Source organism: Clupea harengus, chromosome 18 (genome assembly GCF_900700415.2).
Source record: "Clupea harengus chromosome 18, Ch_v2.0.2, whole genome shotgun sequence".
Classification (NCBI taxonomy): domain Eukaryota; kingdom Metazoa; phylum Chordata; class Actinopteri; order Clupeiformes; family Clupeidae; genus Clupea; species Clupea harengus.
This window is the reverse complement of record NC_045169.1, coordinates 3096043-3113558: the sequence shown is the minus strand read 5'-3', so window position 1 is coordinate 3113558 and position 17516 is coordinate 3096043. Positions and strand designations below refer to the sequence as shown.

At 46.4% G+C, this 17516-nt stretch overlaps 1 protein-coding gene across 4 annotated transcripts in view; it reads left to right on the top strand.

Annotated features, from left to right (window-relative positions):
- The window catches only part of mctp1a (multiple C2 domains, transmembrane 1a), a 147053-nt gene that overhangs the window by 52798 nt on the left and 76739 nt on the right, over positions 1 to 17516 (top strand). For all 4 annotated transcript variants that reach the window (XM_031585574.2, XM_042710484.1, XM_042710486.1 and 1 more), the window contains exon 2: positions 439 to 592. In XM_031585574.2, the coding sequence (XP_031441434.1) occupies positions 439 to 592 (154 nt within the window). The remainder of the gene's footprint in view (positions 1 to 438; positions 593 to 17516) is intronic.

Below are 17516 nucleotides of genomic sequence, written 5' to 3'. Positions count from 1 at the left end.
AGCCGCTTTCCTCCTGCTCAGGGTTTTGTAAGCGTAACATGCCTCACGCTGTGCGTCACTCTGCTGCTGCGTGTCACTCTGCACTCCTCCGACCTGTTCAACCTGACAGAACATGTCAACTGACCTGAGAACAGGAAGAGAGCGAGACAGCAGTCGGGAAGAGTGTACTCACCTGCTTAGAAACAATTGTTGTTGGTTGTTGGTTGAAAAAAGAGTGTGAGGCTGCCGCTGAGGTGAGCTGCTCTGTGGGGCTCTTTGAGATGCCCCCCACCTATGACAGAAGCTTCCAGAACCGCCATCACTGTGTGCATTATATTAAATCAAATAACTGTGACATTGTGTTTTTCATGACATCAACAAGGATCCCAGTGAGGTTTAGCATCCGTTCTGTACATGTTGTCCATGACACCGTGTTTCTCTTCTCTTTCTCCTCATCAGGGGATTAGCATTGTGGAGCCCAGTAATGCAGAGCCTCCTCCTCCTCCTCCTCCTCTGCAGCTGCCGCCGCCGCCACCTCCTCCCAAGCACGGCATGTACCAGCTGGACATCACGCTGAGGAAGGGCAACAACCTGGCCATCAGGGACAGAGGAGGTGAGAGCTGACCGGACAGCATTCTTTACTCTCTCTCGCTCTCTCTCTCTCTCTCTCTCTCTCTCTCTCTCTCTTTAGCTCAGTCTCTCTATCTATCTATCTCTCTCTCTCTCTTTAGCTCAGTCTCTCTCTTTCTTTCTCTCTCCTGCTCCTTCTGTTTGCTTGTATGTATGTATGTATGTATGTATGTATGTATGTATGTATTTATATTTGTATGTATGCAAACTGAGGTTGTTTCTGGGAAGCTCCTGCAGTTTGACACCCGTTGACAAGCGTTTCTGTCATGTTTCCATTACTTTATTCTGCAGACGTGCGAATATGCCGTTTTGGCAGTGTACTATTCCTCAGGTCAGTGTGTAGACACACACACACACACACACACACACACACACACACACACACACACACACACAGACAGGTCAGCGTGTGTCATCATAGCTGCCTGCATTGTAGTATCCAGTTGCATAGACACAGACAGGGAGACGCGCGCGCACACACACACACACACACACACACACACACAGACACACATACACACACACACACACACACACACACACAGACACACACACACACAGACACACACACACACACACACACACACACACAGGCTGATGTCAGTTAATAGTAATGAGGGATAGGTGTGACAGGCCCTTGAGTCATCCTGTGTGAGTGGACATTCTGATGACAGTGTGTGTGGTTGTGTTTGGATGCCTTCGGGGTCATCCTGGCTGCGGGGACACTAATGATCTCATTAGGGGCCCGGGAGAGACCGAGGGAGAGACCGAGGGAGAGACCGAGGGAGAGATCGAGGGCGGTCGGCTCAGGAGCCTCTGGAGGATGGTGTGTGATGAGCTAAGAGATGGGTGTCTCACGGAAACACCACGCAGGTGCTCGCTGACCTCACAGGTGGAGGTAGAACTCTTGCCTTCATCCCCATTGAGGGTAATACCACGGTTGAGAAAGGAACACCTGAATGTTTTGGGCTCAGGAAATCAAATCTGAACAAAACAGAGTACGCCAGAACCTGAAAATATAGTCTGCATGAAATGATAGCACAGATGCCAATATCTCGCCTGCATCCGTTGAAATTCCGTCAGATCAAATGCCTACACCAAAGACAGGTTACATAACTGGCTTTAAAAAAATGCCTTTTTTATTTTGTTTTGTAGTATCACAAACTGCAATTCTGAACTGCCACCCACACACCCCATTTCCACACATGACCAGACCCCCGTGGCGGAGGTCTCCCGACCACATAATCACATGAAGGCTGGGGTGTCAGCAGTGGATGGAGCACAGCAGTGGATGGAGCACAGGGCCAGAGCTGTAGGACCTGCTCAGCTGAGGAGCGTCAGAGATCAGGAGCTTGTTTTTTGGGCGCGTGTCTGTGTGGGTGCCCCATGGGTGTGTTGGCGGGGTGCCAGTGTTGCCGGCACCTCCTGCCTGTGTGAGAAGCCTCTGCCAGCCACCCGCGGTTTGAAGAGTGGCCCTGAAAGGCAGTAAATCCTCCCACATCTGCTACCTCGCTCAGCTTCCCATCATTCTTGATGGCCGTGTGCCCTGCCTGGAACAGACAAGGATCCCTGGTGAAAGTGGCCCTCGCTCAAGCCGAGGCGACACGGAGCACTGATGCTTCTGTTAGAGGTCTGAAAAATGGGAGAATTAGCTTGCCAGCATATCTCCCCCCTCTGTCAGATTTAATCGCGGGATTGTAAGAAGAAGCGGGAGGCTGTAGCTTCTTCCGTGAGATCTGTGGCTCTCTGGTGCTATTTTAGGCTTCGCAGTGTGGCGTAAGAAAGCGCTCTACACAGCAACCTGCAATAAGAACCCTGCCTGCTGTGCGGAGTGTATGTTCCCAAAAAATGAGCCACGAAGTGAAACGGTCCTCAGCGTCATCCCCTTTTGAGATTTCATGCATTTCATGTAGCATGGATAGATCTTGGTTGATATGCAGCTTATGCAACTACATCGCTTCCAGTTCTCTGCAAAAGCTACAAAAAACAGAAATATAGATATTTTAGTGTGCCAGGTAGGTTCACATAGAAAAAATCTCAGCATTGGCTTGGCCAGTCTTCTCACTGTGACGATTGTCAGTGATACACTGGGCGTAGGGTCACTGGGAGGTCAGACCCGCATCCCCTCTCTCTCTGTCTCTCATCACCCCGTCAACCTGATCTCAAAGGCACCGGTGACAGCACCTGGAGGTGACTGACAGGAGGCCATTGAGTCGCCTGAGCTGCTTACCTGCAGTGTTTCCGAAAGCCGCACTGAAGAACTGGTGACCTGTGACCAAGCCTGTCAGTGTGAACCATGGCCATCCATAGCAGGGGGACCTGAGCTCTGTTACCGCTGTCACAGATAATGATATTATGGAGGTTTCACAATACAGCGTCTGTTGTACATGGGATTGTTCCTGTTGCTCTGTTGGTGGGGAAAGGTGCCGACTCCGAAGGCATGGTTTCAGTTTCAGCGAGCACACTGACTGAACATCGTCCTGCAAGTTGATTTGCATGAAAGACTAAGTGCTAAATGAATACATGTAAGTACTGTAAACGTATTAGTATTTAGTAACGTAGTCATTAGAGTTCTGTTGAACATACCTCACATCAAGACTAGGGGTGTTGAATTTTTCTCTTTATTGTATGCATCCCAGTATGTATCTGACCTGTCTGACCTACCGTTACACACTGGTGAGATCAACTCAAAACACTACCATCAAAAAACCTGTTATTGCAATGAGGAATGTTGCTCATGATTTCACCCCCAGAACAAAACTCTTTACATGATGAACACAATATAAAGACACGCACATTTGGTAGATGGTGTCACGGTTTTGGGATGTTTAGTTAATGGGGCCAGTTATAGTGTGTTAGCGATCAAGAAAATCTGTAATAAACTAGAAGGACCCTGGAGGAGGAGGAGTGCCTTCTGTCTTGACTGGATGTGAATGACAGTGTGTGTTGTGGGTTCATGGAAAACATTATGCATTCATTCACACATTCATATGCAATTAGAGAACAGAGGCAGATGTAATGATGCTTCATATGAAATCAGAAGACTGTATGAGGACTGATTAGATTAACTAAAGATTACCATTTTGAAATGGTAAAATGCACATGGTTGTGTTCCATTCCATGAGGCTGATGCATAACTATATGGACTGTGACAGATGGTGATTGTGAGAGTGACTGATAGTGAGAGTGACAGATAGCACTCCAGATTTTTGAAACAAAGGATTACAGGATTTTTGTGTGGCAAAGAGCTCTAACCCAACATTGTGCCATTTCTCTCAATGGGTATTGTGGGGTAATTTCTGTATTGTAAGTATTAAGTGACAGCAACTGCTCCCCCATTACAACCAGAAATGACACAAATCCTGACAATCCTAACCAGAGTGCTTTTATTGATTTAGTTAATTTTGCCTGGTTATTGGTTATTATGTTTTGCTCTGCATCATGAGGTCAGAGTAGTGACATTTTGTTGTTTGAGAATCTAACGGAGCTAAACATACCATTCAGTGTGAAAGTTGTCAGTGCATTTAAAAGCTATTATGAAAAAAGCCCTCTTTAGCATGATCACGTTTGTTATGGGGAATCAGGGAGCAAAGCCTGTTGGGAAAAACTTCAAGCTTAGAAACTACTGCTGATAGAGACTGAGACTGTTTCATTTATAGCTATTGTGGTTCCTTCAACCAATCCAGTAAAAACTGTACAGTCCATTGTATGATTGTGTAGAGAAATGTATGACAAATACAGAGAGACATAAAACATTTCAGCTTTTCTTGTCACATGTACCCTGACTCAGACTCAATACAGATCTAGTGTTCTTACCAAGATCACACCATGTATTATCAGAAAACTGTGAAATGTGTGCCATTCTACGATGCACAAAGACAAGAGAAAAAACTAAAAGACAGAGACAGAAGCGTCTGTTCTCAGAAGATGCGGCAAGCTTTCTTTTGATATGAAGAAGTCAAAGAAGTGTTGTGGCTGAAGTGACAACATTCACACCAAAACCCAGGCCAATCACACAGGATCTTGAAACACCTCATGAATATTAGCCAATCACAGACTGACAATCACCAATCACTAAGTACCAACCCATTTAGTAGTAACCAGTGACAGACCACATGTATCCAATCATGTTAAGTCACAAGGCAGAGAGAAAGAAGTGGTTAGACTCCAAGAGCTTTATTAATGTAACTGATTTTACTGAAATATATCATTCCACAATTCCATTTGTCAACTGCAGCAGAGGCCCTGTGTTGGTGCATAGTTAGACTGTGTGAGAGCAAGAGAGATGGAGAACATGGGAGAGCGAAGGATTGTGTGACAATTGTTTGTTTGTTGTTGTTTTTTTTTTTAACCATCAGCTTTCGAGCCCCAGTGTGATTCCAGTATAAATAGGACATAACAAGGACGTTTCCTTTAAAACCTGTAGATGACTTCATACAGACAACATCCGATTAGTAAGGACATCAGTTCAGATGTTATAAGTAAGATACTGATACACTATAAATATCTATTACGTGTCACAGCCGACTGTGGTTACACTGTCCATAGGATATGGGAAGTTCTATTTCAGCACGTCTCCAAGCGAGGATAGGTTGCATTGCCATGAAATAGGATGTAATTGAAATCGTGTCTCATATTTTTGACACTGTTATGACTTATAACTGCCTCGCTACCTACTGTGGATGTGCGATATGGAGGAACTGTGTACAGTGTGCCTTAGAGCCTGTGGGGCATACACTTTAACCTTCACTTTGGCTAATAAGGTCACATAAACGGACACGCTCACAGAAAGTACTTCAAAGTACTGCTGAACAAGGATCAGTGGGTGCTTTGAGCTCATCAGGATGAAAGTCAGAATCAGACGTGTTCTGTCTGTTTTGGGAACTGTTCTGCTGAGCTGTGTCTTGGATGCAGTCCTTTCAGCCCTTTATGTGTTTTTAAATGGGGCATGCAGGAGATGCTGGTCTGCTTTTATAGAGGTGTGAAAAGTATGTGTTTGTAAGCAGGAGCATATGTGTGTGTGCGTGTGCGTGTGTGTGTGTGTGTTGAGAGAGAGAGAGAGAGGGAGCGAGAAAGCGAGAGAGGGAGTGAGAGGGAGTAGGTGAGGGGGAGATCCTGAGCTAACATAATGCACACTGATAAGAAGAACCCATAGCCTCCTTCTGTCAGCACAGTCTAATGAAAAACACATATTGTGTGGATGTGTGTCAGCTGGAGACTGTGGAGAGTGTGCGTGTGTATGTGTGTGTGTGTGTGTGTGAGAGAGAGAGAGACTGAATGAGTTTGTGATTTAAGAACATATTACAAATGGCTGCTTTCATTTTACATTTTTAATTCGATCTGAAGCTGGAGAAAGATGCCAAATTCAGATACGGACTTACACCATCAATTCAATTCAATTTGATTTATATAGCGCCAAAACAATACAATTATCTCAAGGCGCTCAACCCATTATCAACCCTTGTCTGTCACAGAGATACTCTCTCTCTCTCTCTCTCTCTCTCACACACACACACACACACACACACACACACACACACACACACAGACACACATCTGTTAGCACATTACGTCTATGTTACATTTTATTTATTTTTTTATGACAGAATCCTGCTAACACTGAGCTTCAAGCCAGGTCTCACCTCTCACACACACACACACACACACACACACACACACACACACACACACACACACACACACACACACACACACACACACACACACACACACACACACACACACACACTCACACACACGTAATGGTATCTGCCAGTGGTAGCCATAGCTCTCCTTCTGCTGTGTAGGTGTGTGCTCCCCGTGGTGCTTATCTGTCTTGATCCCAGGCTCGATCAGAGGCTCCGTGGGTTTCCCCCTGAGAGCGAGAGGCAGCTCTGGAGGTTATTGGACCTCAACAACAGACTCCCCAAGCCCAGAGAGGACAATAACCCTCCGTCCCTTGGACATTTATAGTGCTCATGCAGAACCACGTGTCGCCTGAAGAGACAAGCATCAATAGAATGTCTGTGTGCCCTCTGGGTTTAAAGTCATTTGGTGATACCGTGCTTTTTAACTGCTTACACATAAACTGACTGAATAATGAGATTTGTGCTGAGCTGCATTTGTGTTCAGGCTAGTCGAGTGTGACACTAGTGTGTGTTTAGTGATCCAAAAAGTCTTACCAAATGTATAGCTGTGTTCACCATTTAGGATTATTGAGTTTTGAATGCAGTTTAATTTTGCAGGAGATACGAGGTGTTTTCGTTCGTTGTCCTTTTGTGTGTGTATGTTAAATGTAACTGTGTGTAGAGTTTGGAAAAAAATGAGACCAAGTTTCAGAGAACATGTGTAAGCAGTTGTGTAAAACTGTAATTGTAACTGCTGTAGGGAAACTTAGCCAAGATGCCCGTGGGGCCTTAAACTAGTGGTGATTATACTGCTGGCGTTTGCAGTTTACTGAAAGTGGCTAATGTGTTTGTAATGTCTCTTTAGTTTTCTTCATTGATATTTTCGAATGTGCGAATCTCTTTAGGGAGTGTGGGAGCCATTTCTTTTCAATATTGAATGACTTGAAAATGAAATGCATGGAGAAAGGACTCCGTGTCACTCCCTTGATTCTCATTATCTTGTGAAGGCCTCCGAATGACTACTAGTTCTACTTTTACGTTGAGTTTCACCGTCAAGTCAGGTCAGGTCAAGAGAGCAGACTTCCCTTACGAAAAGCTGTGAGTGAGTTTACTCATTGCCTTTCACAGTCCTGGGCCAGTATGAGTGTGTTTCCATTGAAGTGGGGGGGAAGTGGGGGTCTTGACAAACGTACTGCCCCGACAGAAACCGCAAACGCAGATACACATTTGCACATTTCTTCAACTCACACACACACACACACACACACACACACGCACACGAGTTCATGCACGCACGCCACACACATGTCACACACACACACACACACACACACATTTCACACTCTCATGAGCAGGGTGGTCATGCTTACCGCCCTGCATGAGTGGAGAGGAGTTGTGTGTGTGTGTGTGTGTGTGTGTGTGTGGTGCAGTCATTAATCCAGGGCTCTGGAGTGGGATGCTGGGTAGGGGGCTGTGGAGGAGATGTGTTGGCCGGCTGATCCTGTTGACAGAATCAGTTGCGATGTGTGAGGAGAGAGCCCAATAAGTCTTGCTCTCACACTCTTAAATAAGGCCTGCATGACAGCCAATGTGACGCCTGGCTGAATTCGGTCCAATACCTCACAGTGAAAAATACGAGTGTCCCCTTGTTTGTCCTGCATGTGATCCCCCCCCCCCACCCCAGTCATGGCTCAAACTTTCTCAATCTTATGTGACTTGAAGGTTTCTGCTCATTGGCTGTCTCAGACTAGAACCATCTGCTAAGTCAAAATTTTCGACATGGAGTTGCTGCCTCTTTGCACTACATTTTCATTGTGTGTGTGTGTGTGTGTGTGTGTGTGTGTGTGTGTGTGTGTGTGACTGTGTGTGCATGTGTGCATGTTCTCCTTCCCCTTGCTCTCCATCTTCTGCAGATGATCACAGCTGACACATGAATGCTAATTTCTCTTAGTCTTGAAGTTGGGAGCCAAGTGGATAATAATAATCAATGTAATTTAAACTCTTTGTGAGCATTAGCTTTGGGTCTGCCCCTTTGGTTTTAAAGCTCCTCATGACGAGCATAATTCCATCTCATAATTCCCCTGTGTCTACAACTCAGAACATTCTCATGCTATGAGAACAGAACCTGTATGGCAAAGTATCTGTAGTTCATCCCCACTTGAAGCCCTTGTTCCCTCACGACTTTCTGCAGACAGACGGGTGATTTTTTTTCTCTTGAATCTCACACTTGGTTAATCCCCCCAGCACCACACAGAGTGTGACAGGAAGCGCCACGCTTCAGAGATGTCTTCAGTTCCTGTAACTCTGACACACACACACACACACACACACACACACACACACACACACACACACACACACACACACACACACACACACACACACACACACACACACACACACACACACATCCGTCCTGTCTGAGTAATACACGTCCGAGGGGGAGAGTGGGGTTTGGAAGACAGTTTGTGGGTCTCTCACACCTTTAAGCTGCTGTTGTCATGGCGCCCTTTTCCTCGGGGGCCTCACGAGGTGGCATCATCGTTTGTCCTCCTCGTTTCCCCGAAGGTTGCGGCGTGGCCTGTGCGTCGTGACTCAGTCATCTTTTTGTTTGGCCTTGGGTCTCTCGCTCCGAGGGGCCCCTGGATGGGGACGTGACGTGCATGCCAACCGCCGCATGAAACCCCCAGCAGGGTCTGCGCAGCTGCGCCAATGCAACCGGTGGTGGGCACACATTAGCCTGACAACGCTGTCCTGAGTGCCTGAATGTATTCCAACATTAACCTCTCTCTGTTGGAACGTGTGTTGATTTGCCTACAGAATGTGGTAATATACAGAGAAACGGGATGCGTTTCATAAATATATGTGCACAAAGCTACTGAATTAGCATTGGTTAGCACTGGGAAGCATTAACGCTGCGTCTTGTGGATATTCGCGTACTCTTTCTCTTTGAAATTATTCCATTATTATTAATTCTTCATGCACCATCTGTGCTTCGCTGTGATAAGGAAATGCATTTTTGTGAATGAACGAATAAACAATTCTGACCTATTTAGTAAATTATTGAGATGGAATCCACTGGTGATGTGCTGTTCCCTTTGTATGCCCTTAAAACTGCCTGGTATGCATGTATATGTATTTATGTGTTACTAAACCCTACTAAACCCTAAACACTATTAAGCTGCATCAAGAATAGCCGTATTAGCCTTGAAGACGTTTGATCGCCTTTATGTAAATGTAGTGAATATGTTTGTTGCTCTGGTTACAAAAAGTCAACATGAATCAATCAAAGGAGAGAACCAAAAGAGTAGGCAGCCTCAGGCTATGAAAACGCCTCGGCAAAGTTTGATGTTCACTTAAGATTATGCAGATATTTTATAGTTGGCAGTTTTTTGGCTCCATTTAGCCGTTCTTATTGGACTGGGTCTTTGGTAAAGGTTATGAAAGAATTGCTTGCTATGGTTTAATCATCGAGATGTCCAGTACATGAAAACAGAACATTTCTCTTTGCTTGCCCATAGCTAGTCAGGGATATTGCAACTTTATGATGACCAGGTAGGATTGAGTGGGGAGAAACAGAACATATGCTGGGCAGGATTGAGACAGTAGGCTTAGTTTGAAACATGTTCTACCTGAGTCACATTCACTCACTGACAGCTTGTCTTTTCTCTCTGTCTCTCTGTCTCTCTGTCTCTGTCTCTCTCTGTTTCTGTCTCTCTGTCTCTCTCTTTCTCTCTCTTTTCTCTCTCTCTCTCTCTTTCTTGATTTATGTATCGTATTTTAGTGTTTGTTTTTCTGTCTCACAGCAGGGAGTTATGTGGGCTCATTTGTCCTCTGTTCATTATTATTCATGAGCCCATTCGGTGTGATTTCCACCACTAAGGCCACTGACGCGCTCCATTAAAATGCCACCTAATAGAGGCTACTGGTCAAATTAAAAATGGCTGTCATTACAGACATTTAATAGGGATATCAAACCGACCACTGCCAAATGACTGTTTGTTTGTCTGTGAAATGGAGACAATATATTTGCACAACAGTTTGAAGTTGGAAATATGTATGTAGAGGAAGGTAAAATGGAGAAGATGACTTGGTCTTTTGTTTTGTCAACCCAGGAAATACCGCTTTTAAAACGTTGAACGAGAGCTCAGTTTTATGGCTGTTAATGGGACAGATTGTTTATGGTCAAGTGAACTTGCAACTGATGGCCCAGGCTTAAAAACGAACACTAAAATACGAGAGATAAATCAAGCACCCACCAAACTCCATCATACAGATCTGACCACATTTGTTTGCCTGATTAATTATCCTGAGTCAAGTGCACAGGAAGGCACACCCCTTATTGCATTCCATATTTCTATGGGAACACATACGTACGTATGTGGAATAGTTTGGCACATAGTCCGTATGTTATAGCAGAGGCTCAAGCAACATCGAGTTGAAAAGAGTGCCGTGAGACGGCACTAAAGGTAGGACACACTGCCCCTTAGTGATAGTAGTGGGGAACTTTTCTTCCCACAGAATGAATTTGCTCATATCGATGACCAGCTATCAACTGATAAATGTCCCGATAAAGATCTTCGCCCACTGAGCAGTTATTTGTGCATAATAATATGCTCTGTGCCTTTGGTCTTTTCTCTTCACCTTGCCATGTCTGCTCTCAGTGATAATCCTGTAACAAGCTGATGTGACATTGCAACAAACCTCTGTCAAAACACGGGTTCCTGTAAAGGTTAAGGTCATTGCATGACACGACACAACACATGACACACCTCCTCTTCCATCCACCTAACTGTCCCCTCTGCCCGGCTTACCACCATGGGGAGCAGAGCTTTCAGCCGCTCTGCTCCCAAACTCTGGAACTCACTCCCACCTGACATCCGAAACATTGACTCCTTCCCTCAGTTCAAATCCTCTCTCAAAACCCACCTTTTCAGGATTGCATTCTCACTGTAGTTGCCATGCTGTTTTTACTTGCACTTTTAATTTTATTTGTTTTGTTATTTGTTTGCTCCTGTTTTAAATTGTAAAGCGTCCTTGAGTGACATGAAAGGCGCTGTGAAATAAAATGTATTATTATTATTATTATTATTATTATTATGACATTTACCACTCTCAGCTAGCTAATGAAACTGTTTCCTGTCAAACAAGGCCAGAGCCACAGAACACACAGCATGGCCATAGCTCCATAGAGTTCCATTTTCTGCCTGTTTGTGCACCACACACTGCACTTCACACCACACACTCCTCTCCTCTTCCTCCTCCTGTGGGGAGAAGCTGCCTATAGGCAGTAGCGGTCGCAGTCCCTGCAGTTTAAACAGGCAACATTCAGCCGCCCGTGTGATGACCACGGGACCACTAGTGGTAGTTGACTAGTGCGCCATGTTGTCAGCGCTGTGTGTACATATTCAGGTTGGGTCTGGTCCCACCTTTTTAAAGGACGGTTCAGTAACGGTCACTGGACGCTCTTGGTAACAGAGAATACTGTGGGTTCCCCTGGTGTCATCCCATTCTTCTTGAACGATGGCTCTGGGTCGATCTGGGCTGACGGGCTGGAAGAGATCCTCGGCTTATTGGCAGCGAGACTAAAGTTTTATTTCCTCCCTCGTCTCCCCCATTCCAATGGCCGAGTGAATCTCTATTGAACTTGGCTCCTTGCCCACCTTTGAAATGAGAGGAGTTTGCTTTGATTCTCCCCAATCAATTGGACTAAAAGAGAGGGCAGATGGGAGGGAGGGAGGGAGGTAGAGAGAGTGATGGAGGGATGGAGGGAGAGATGGAGGGAACGAGAAACCTCTTTGACAGTCAGAGAGAGTGGGCAGCATCGTATTCCTATCCGTCTTCATTAAGCTCTGGCCCGTGTTGAGGAGGCGATGTGAGGAGAGGGAATTAACCTCCTTTGTATTGGCATTGTGGGTAGGGGCATTGTGGGTAGGGGCATTGGCCAATGAAATGTGACTGGCATTCTCTCTCTCCTGTGCCTTGTCTATCATACCCATGCCAATGAAATGTGACTGGCATTCTCTCTCTCCTGTGCCTTGTCTATTATACCCATGCCAACGAGGTGCTTATTAATTTCCTTAAAAATGAGTTAAATGCAAAGTATAATAGGAATGATGAGTTGTGCATAGATTTGGGGTTTGGTTCTCTGTGGCACCTGATGGAGGAGTGACAGAAAGCTAACATGACTTTCTTGGCACAAACTCTGAAAAGTTTTTTTGGTTTTAGACAGAAGTTGGTGTCGCTTCTGTGCCCCTGTCGTGAGTTTTGAAATAGGCCTTCCAACACGCTCTCTCTGGCTCTGGCTCTGGCTCCGGTAGATGTATGGAGCGGTCAATCGAGGAGCCCAGCTCTCTAATTTCATGCCTCTCGGCCTGCTGGATGAAAAGCCGTGTGAATGAGCTATTTATGAGTCCATAAAGTCTGGTGTGGAGGTCCAGAGTGGCGCTGTCCATTGATCCCAGGGTGAGTGAAGGAGGGATGGCCCCTTCACTAGAGCTGTGCACACAGAGTGACTGATGGGAACCCTCCTGCAGGCATGAACTGGAACTGGAACTGGAACTATCCGTCCACACTGTGCCTCCACACACCTTGAAGGGAGACTGCTCTGCCCCGTCAATAGATGTTTTTCAATTTACGGAACTGAAGGAAGAACCTTTTTTGGGTCTCCCTCTCGGATTGGTTCATGCTTGAGCACGGCTTCCTGCTCAGATATCCATCAGCTTTACTGTCGTATGCCACTGCTCCTGCTCCTGCTCCTGCTCCTGCTCCTGCTCCCGCTCCCGCTCCTGCTCCTGCTCCCGCTCCCGCTCCCGCTCCCGCTCCCGCTCCTGCTCCTGCTCCCGCTCCCGCTCCCGCTCCTGCTCCTTCTCCTTCTCCTGCTCCTCCTGCTCTCCTGCTCCTGCTCCTGCTCCTGCTCCTGCTCCTGCTCCCGCTCCTGCTCCTGCTGCTGCTCCTGCTCCTGCTCCTCCTGCTCCTGCTCCTGCTCCTGCTCCTGCTCCTGCTCCTGCTCCTCCTCTTCCTCCTGCTCCTGCTCCTGCTGCTGCTCCTGCTCCTGCTCCTGCTCCTCCTGCTCCTGCTCCTGCTCCTGCTCCTCCTCTTCCTCCTGCTCCTGCTCCTGCTCCTGCTCCTGCTCCTGCTCCTGCTCCTGCTCCTGCTCCTGCTCCTGCTCCTGCTCCTGCTCCCGCTCCTCCTGCTCCTGTGCTGCTCCTGCTCCTGCTCCTGCTCCTGCTCCTGCTCCTGCTCCTGCTCCTGCTCCTGCTCCCGCTCCTGCCAGCTTGTCTGTGTGGTCACAACACATAATTCCTAGCGCTATTGCATCTCTGCCCAAAAGTCCTGCAGATAACTGTCAAGGGCAGTGTGTGTGTGTGTCTGTGTGTGTGTGTGTATGTGTTTGTGTGTGTGTGTGCGCGTGCGTGTGACTGTGTGTGTGTGCGCGTGCGTGTGACTGTGTGTGTGTGTGTGTGGGGAGGGGGGTTGTGTCTGCCGCGGTGCTGTGTATTTCAAAGCTCATGCTCTGATTTGAAGATTCGCTGTGGCATTCTCTAGGCATGACTGACTGCAGAATAACTAAACTGAGCAGTTTGTACCGACTTTAATTTAGCACTTCTCCCAAAGCAGAATAACTAAACTGAGCAGTTTGTACCGACTTTAATTTAGCACTTCTCCCAAAGCTGAGAGGAAGAAAGGGGGGGAGAGAGAGAGGGGAAGCTGTCGGGTTGTATCATGATAGTGCCATCATCTTGTCAACAAAAGAGGAATATCCAATGGATCTTTTTGAAAGGAATCTTGCAACACAAAAGAAAATAGAAAATTGAATCAGTGAGCATTTCTTTCATTTCCCAACGAGGCACAAAGCAGTGCATGTCACGACTGAAGCTGGCGCTTGTCACGATGAATCCTCACCTTCTCTGATGTCCTAACGCTGAGTGGTTAACATGAACTGGAGATCTGGAAATCCACCTGTTTCAAGATAAAAAAATAAATAAAAAAATCCCTAAAAATCTCTCATGTGTAGGTAGAGAAGACCAAAACAAATACTTGAAACAAGGCAGAGAGCGCGGAGGACCCCTCATTACTCAGTACTGACTTCAGTCCATTGAAACAGAGAGGAGGGGGAAAGAGGAAAGGACACAGAGTGTTTCAAAAGTCCTTACACACTAACTAAATTGGGAAGTAAATGTGTTTTGCAGCAGGGCCATATTCATGGACACACATACACACACACACTCACTCTCTCTCTGTCTGTGTATTTTCACACACACTCTCTCACACACACACACACACCTGTATTTGAGGGGGAACATGATGGCCAGCAGGGCTCTGCAGCCGTCGGTGAGGCGCTGGTAGCTGCTTGATAGGAACAGGATCTTGTGCTCCGTTAGAGCAGCGCAAAACAGGTACAGCACATTCACTATGCCTGTGACACACACACACACACACACACACACACACACACACACACACACACACACACACACACAAATATAAAAGTCTGAATCTGAAGAGCGCATTCAAAACACTTTAACCATGCTGAACCTTTTTGTCTGTTCAGACACAAATAGAGATGTGAGTCTTGTCTAAAGTACGTGTCGGTGAGACGCATAGAGAGATGTAGTGCTTAAAAATACAATGCGTGGGATGGTGCGTGGCCAAAAGAAGGAATGGTGCGGCACTGCCTCTCTGCCTCTCTGCCTCTCTTGGCAGATCTCTGCTGATGACATCCTCATTAAAAAAGTACTGCTCCAGTAATTCTGAACGCAAGTCTGCTTGTGCTTCGATGTGCTCGATGAACTTGAAGAAAGCTCTTTGTTTTGTTGTGTTTAATGTTGTATTATCATCAGGCAAAGCAATAGATTGCAAATAGATGAGTTGCTGTTGGTTTTGTACGGTTTGTACAGTTTTGTACAATGATGCATTCTTGTCCTTAGACCTTGTGTGAGCTTGTCTCTCTCTCTCTCTCTCTCTCTCTCTCTCTCTCTCTCTCTCTCTCTCTCTCTTTGTGTTTGTTTTTTTGCTAGCCTTTCAAGGAAACTACTCTTGTAATGTCAGTAGAGTCAGTTTGCTTTGACCCCAGCCTGAGAGATGGTTGTTGATTAGAGTGAGTGCCAAACACCATTCCTGCCTCTGTCATGACTTTGGCTTTCCTCTGCACCACTGCAGTTTATTCAGGACAGATCAGGTAGTAGGAAGGTAGTTGGACAGCTCAGGTAGAAGGAAGTAGTTGGACAGCTCAGGTAGTAGTAAGGTAGTTGGACAGCTCAGGTAGTTGGACAGATCAGGTAGTAGGAAGGTAGTTGGACAGCTCAGGTAGTAGGAAGGTAGTTGGACAGCTCAGGTAATAGGAAGGTAGTTGGACAGCTCAGGTAGTAGGAAGGTAGTTGGACAGCTCAGGTAGTAGGAAGGTAGTTGGACAGCTCAGGTAGTAGGAAGGTAGTTGGACAGCTCAGGTAGTTGGACAGATCAGGTAGTTGGAGGTAGTTGGACAGATCAGGTAGTTGGAGGTAGTTATGGAGCAGTATATGTGTGTGTGTGTGTGTGTGTGTGTGTGTGTGTGTGTGTGTGTGTGTGTGTGTGCGTGCGTGCGTGCGTGCGTGCGTGCGTGCGTGCGTGCGTGCGTGCGTGCGTGCGTGCGTGTGTGTGTATGTATGTATGTACAGTATGTTTGTATGTGTTTATATATGTATGTACAGTATGTATGTAGTGTAGTTTGTGTAGTGTATGCAGGAGTTGTTTAACGTGAGTTATATGTGTTGTATAACAGGCGGAGCTGGGGTGGTATATATATATGCAGTGTATAGCCATTCCATTAGAACAGGTGAACAGAGCCAAGGGATGGCAATGGCGTCAGCAGCAATGCAAGCTCGATATTGAATGTGTTCACCACCAAATGGAGATTCAGTGCTCAGTGAGTAAGGTAAGGTCAGGCCATGTGGAAGAGGCTCTCTGTAAGTCCTCTGAGTTAACGGAGCAGCTACATGCTTCAAAGCAGACGCTGTAGTAAGGCTGCCCTGTTATGATTATGACAGGGCAGGAAGGGTGGAGATGAAACGGCGTGCTGTGACTGGATTAGGAGGCTGATGTAGAGGTAGATTAGGAGGTAGACCCCATGCTTTACTGGGGGAACACTTGATGAAGGAGCTTCTAAAGATTGTTGCATATTTGTGAGAGATAGCAGTCACAGCTTCACATTGTTTTGGAATACAAGCTGTCATGCATGTTTTGTGTCGTCGTACACTTGATCTTATCTTTTATTCAAAATGATAAAAAGGAATGTATATGTATGTAATAGATACCCTCACCTGATATATTTGCGTGTATGTGTACATTGCAACCTCTGGTGGGATGAGTCCTCTGGACAAATCTACAAACTCTGTTGCCTTTTCTAGGTTTGAGCCCCAAGCTTCTAGCCCATGTATGGTGTCAGTCGTGTGCAGAACATGCAAAAGTGCTCACAGCAAACACCACCCATACACAGACCAGTCACCATCGAGTCACCATCTCTCTCTCTCTCTCTATCTCTCTCTCTCTCTCTGTATCTCTCACTCTCTATCTCTCTCTCTCTCTCTCTCTCTGTATCTCTCACTCTCTATCGCTCTCTATCTCTCTCTCTCTGTATCTCTCACTCTCTATCTCTCTCTATCTCTCTCTCTCTCTCTCTCTGTATCTCTCACTCTCTATCTCTCTCTCTCTATCTCTCTCTCTCTCTCTCTCTATCTCTCACTCTCTATCTCTCTCTCTCTCTCTCTCTCTGTCTGTATCTCTGTGTCTCTCTCTCTCTATTCCTTTCTCCCACTTATTTTCTCTCTCCAGCCAGCCTTTGTGAGATTAATCAAATAAGACTGGGAAAAACTCAATTTTCGCCACTTGCATTAGAGAGGAGAACGGCCTGATATAAACCCAGCCTGCAATCAGAGGCACTCTCCTGTGTGTGTGTGTGTGTGTGTGTGTGTCAGGCCACGGCAGTGCAAAGGTTAAGCACAGGGTTTACTCCTCAGATTATTTTATGGATCAGATGGGCCAGGAGGTGTGTGTGTGTGTGTGTGTGGGGGGGGGGGGGGGTGTGTGTCCTGCCTAATCCGTAGACTGTGTGGGTGAGGCAGCCATATGAAGCAGCCTTCAGCCTGATGGAGAGGGGCTTTAAAGTGCTGCGGCAAATGAGCTGTTGGTCTGACTGATGTGGTGGCCACGGGCAGGGTCATCCCAGCACAGCAGTGTGCTGCAGTGAGGAAAGACTGCCATCTACTGGTCATTTTGTGGTGGTGTTTTTTTGGTGTGGAA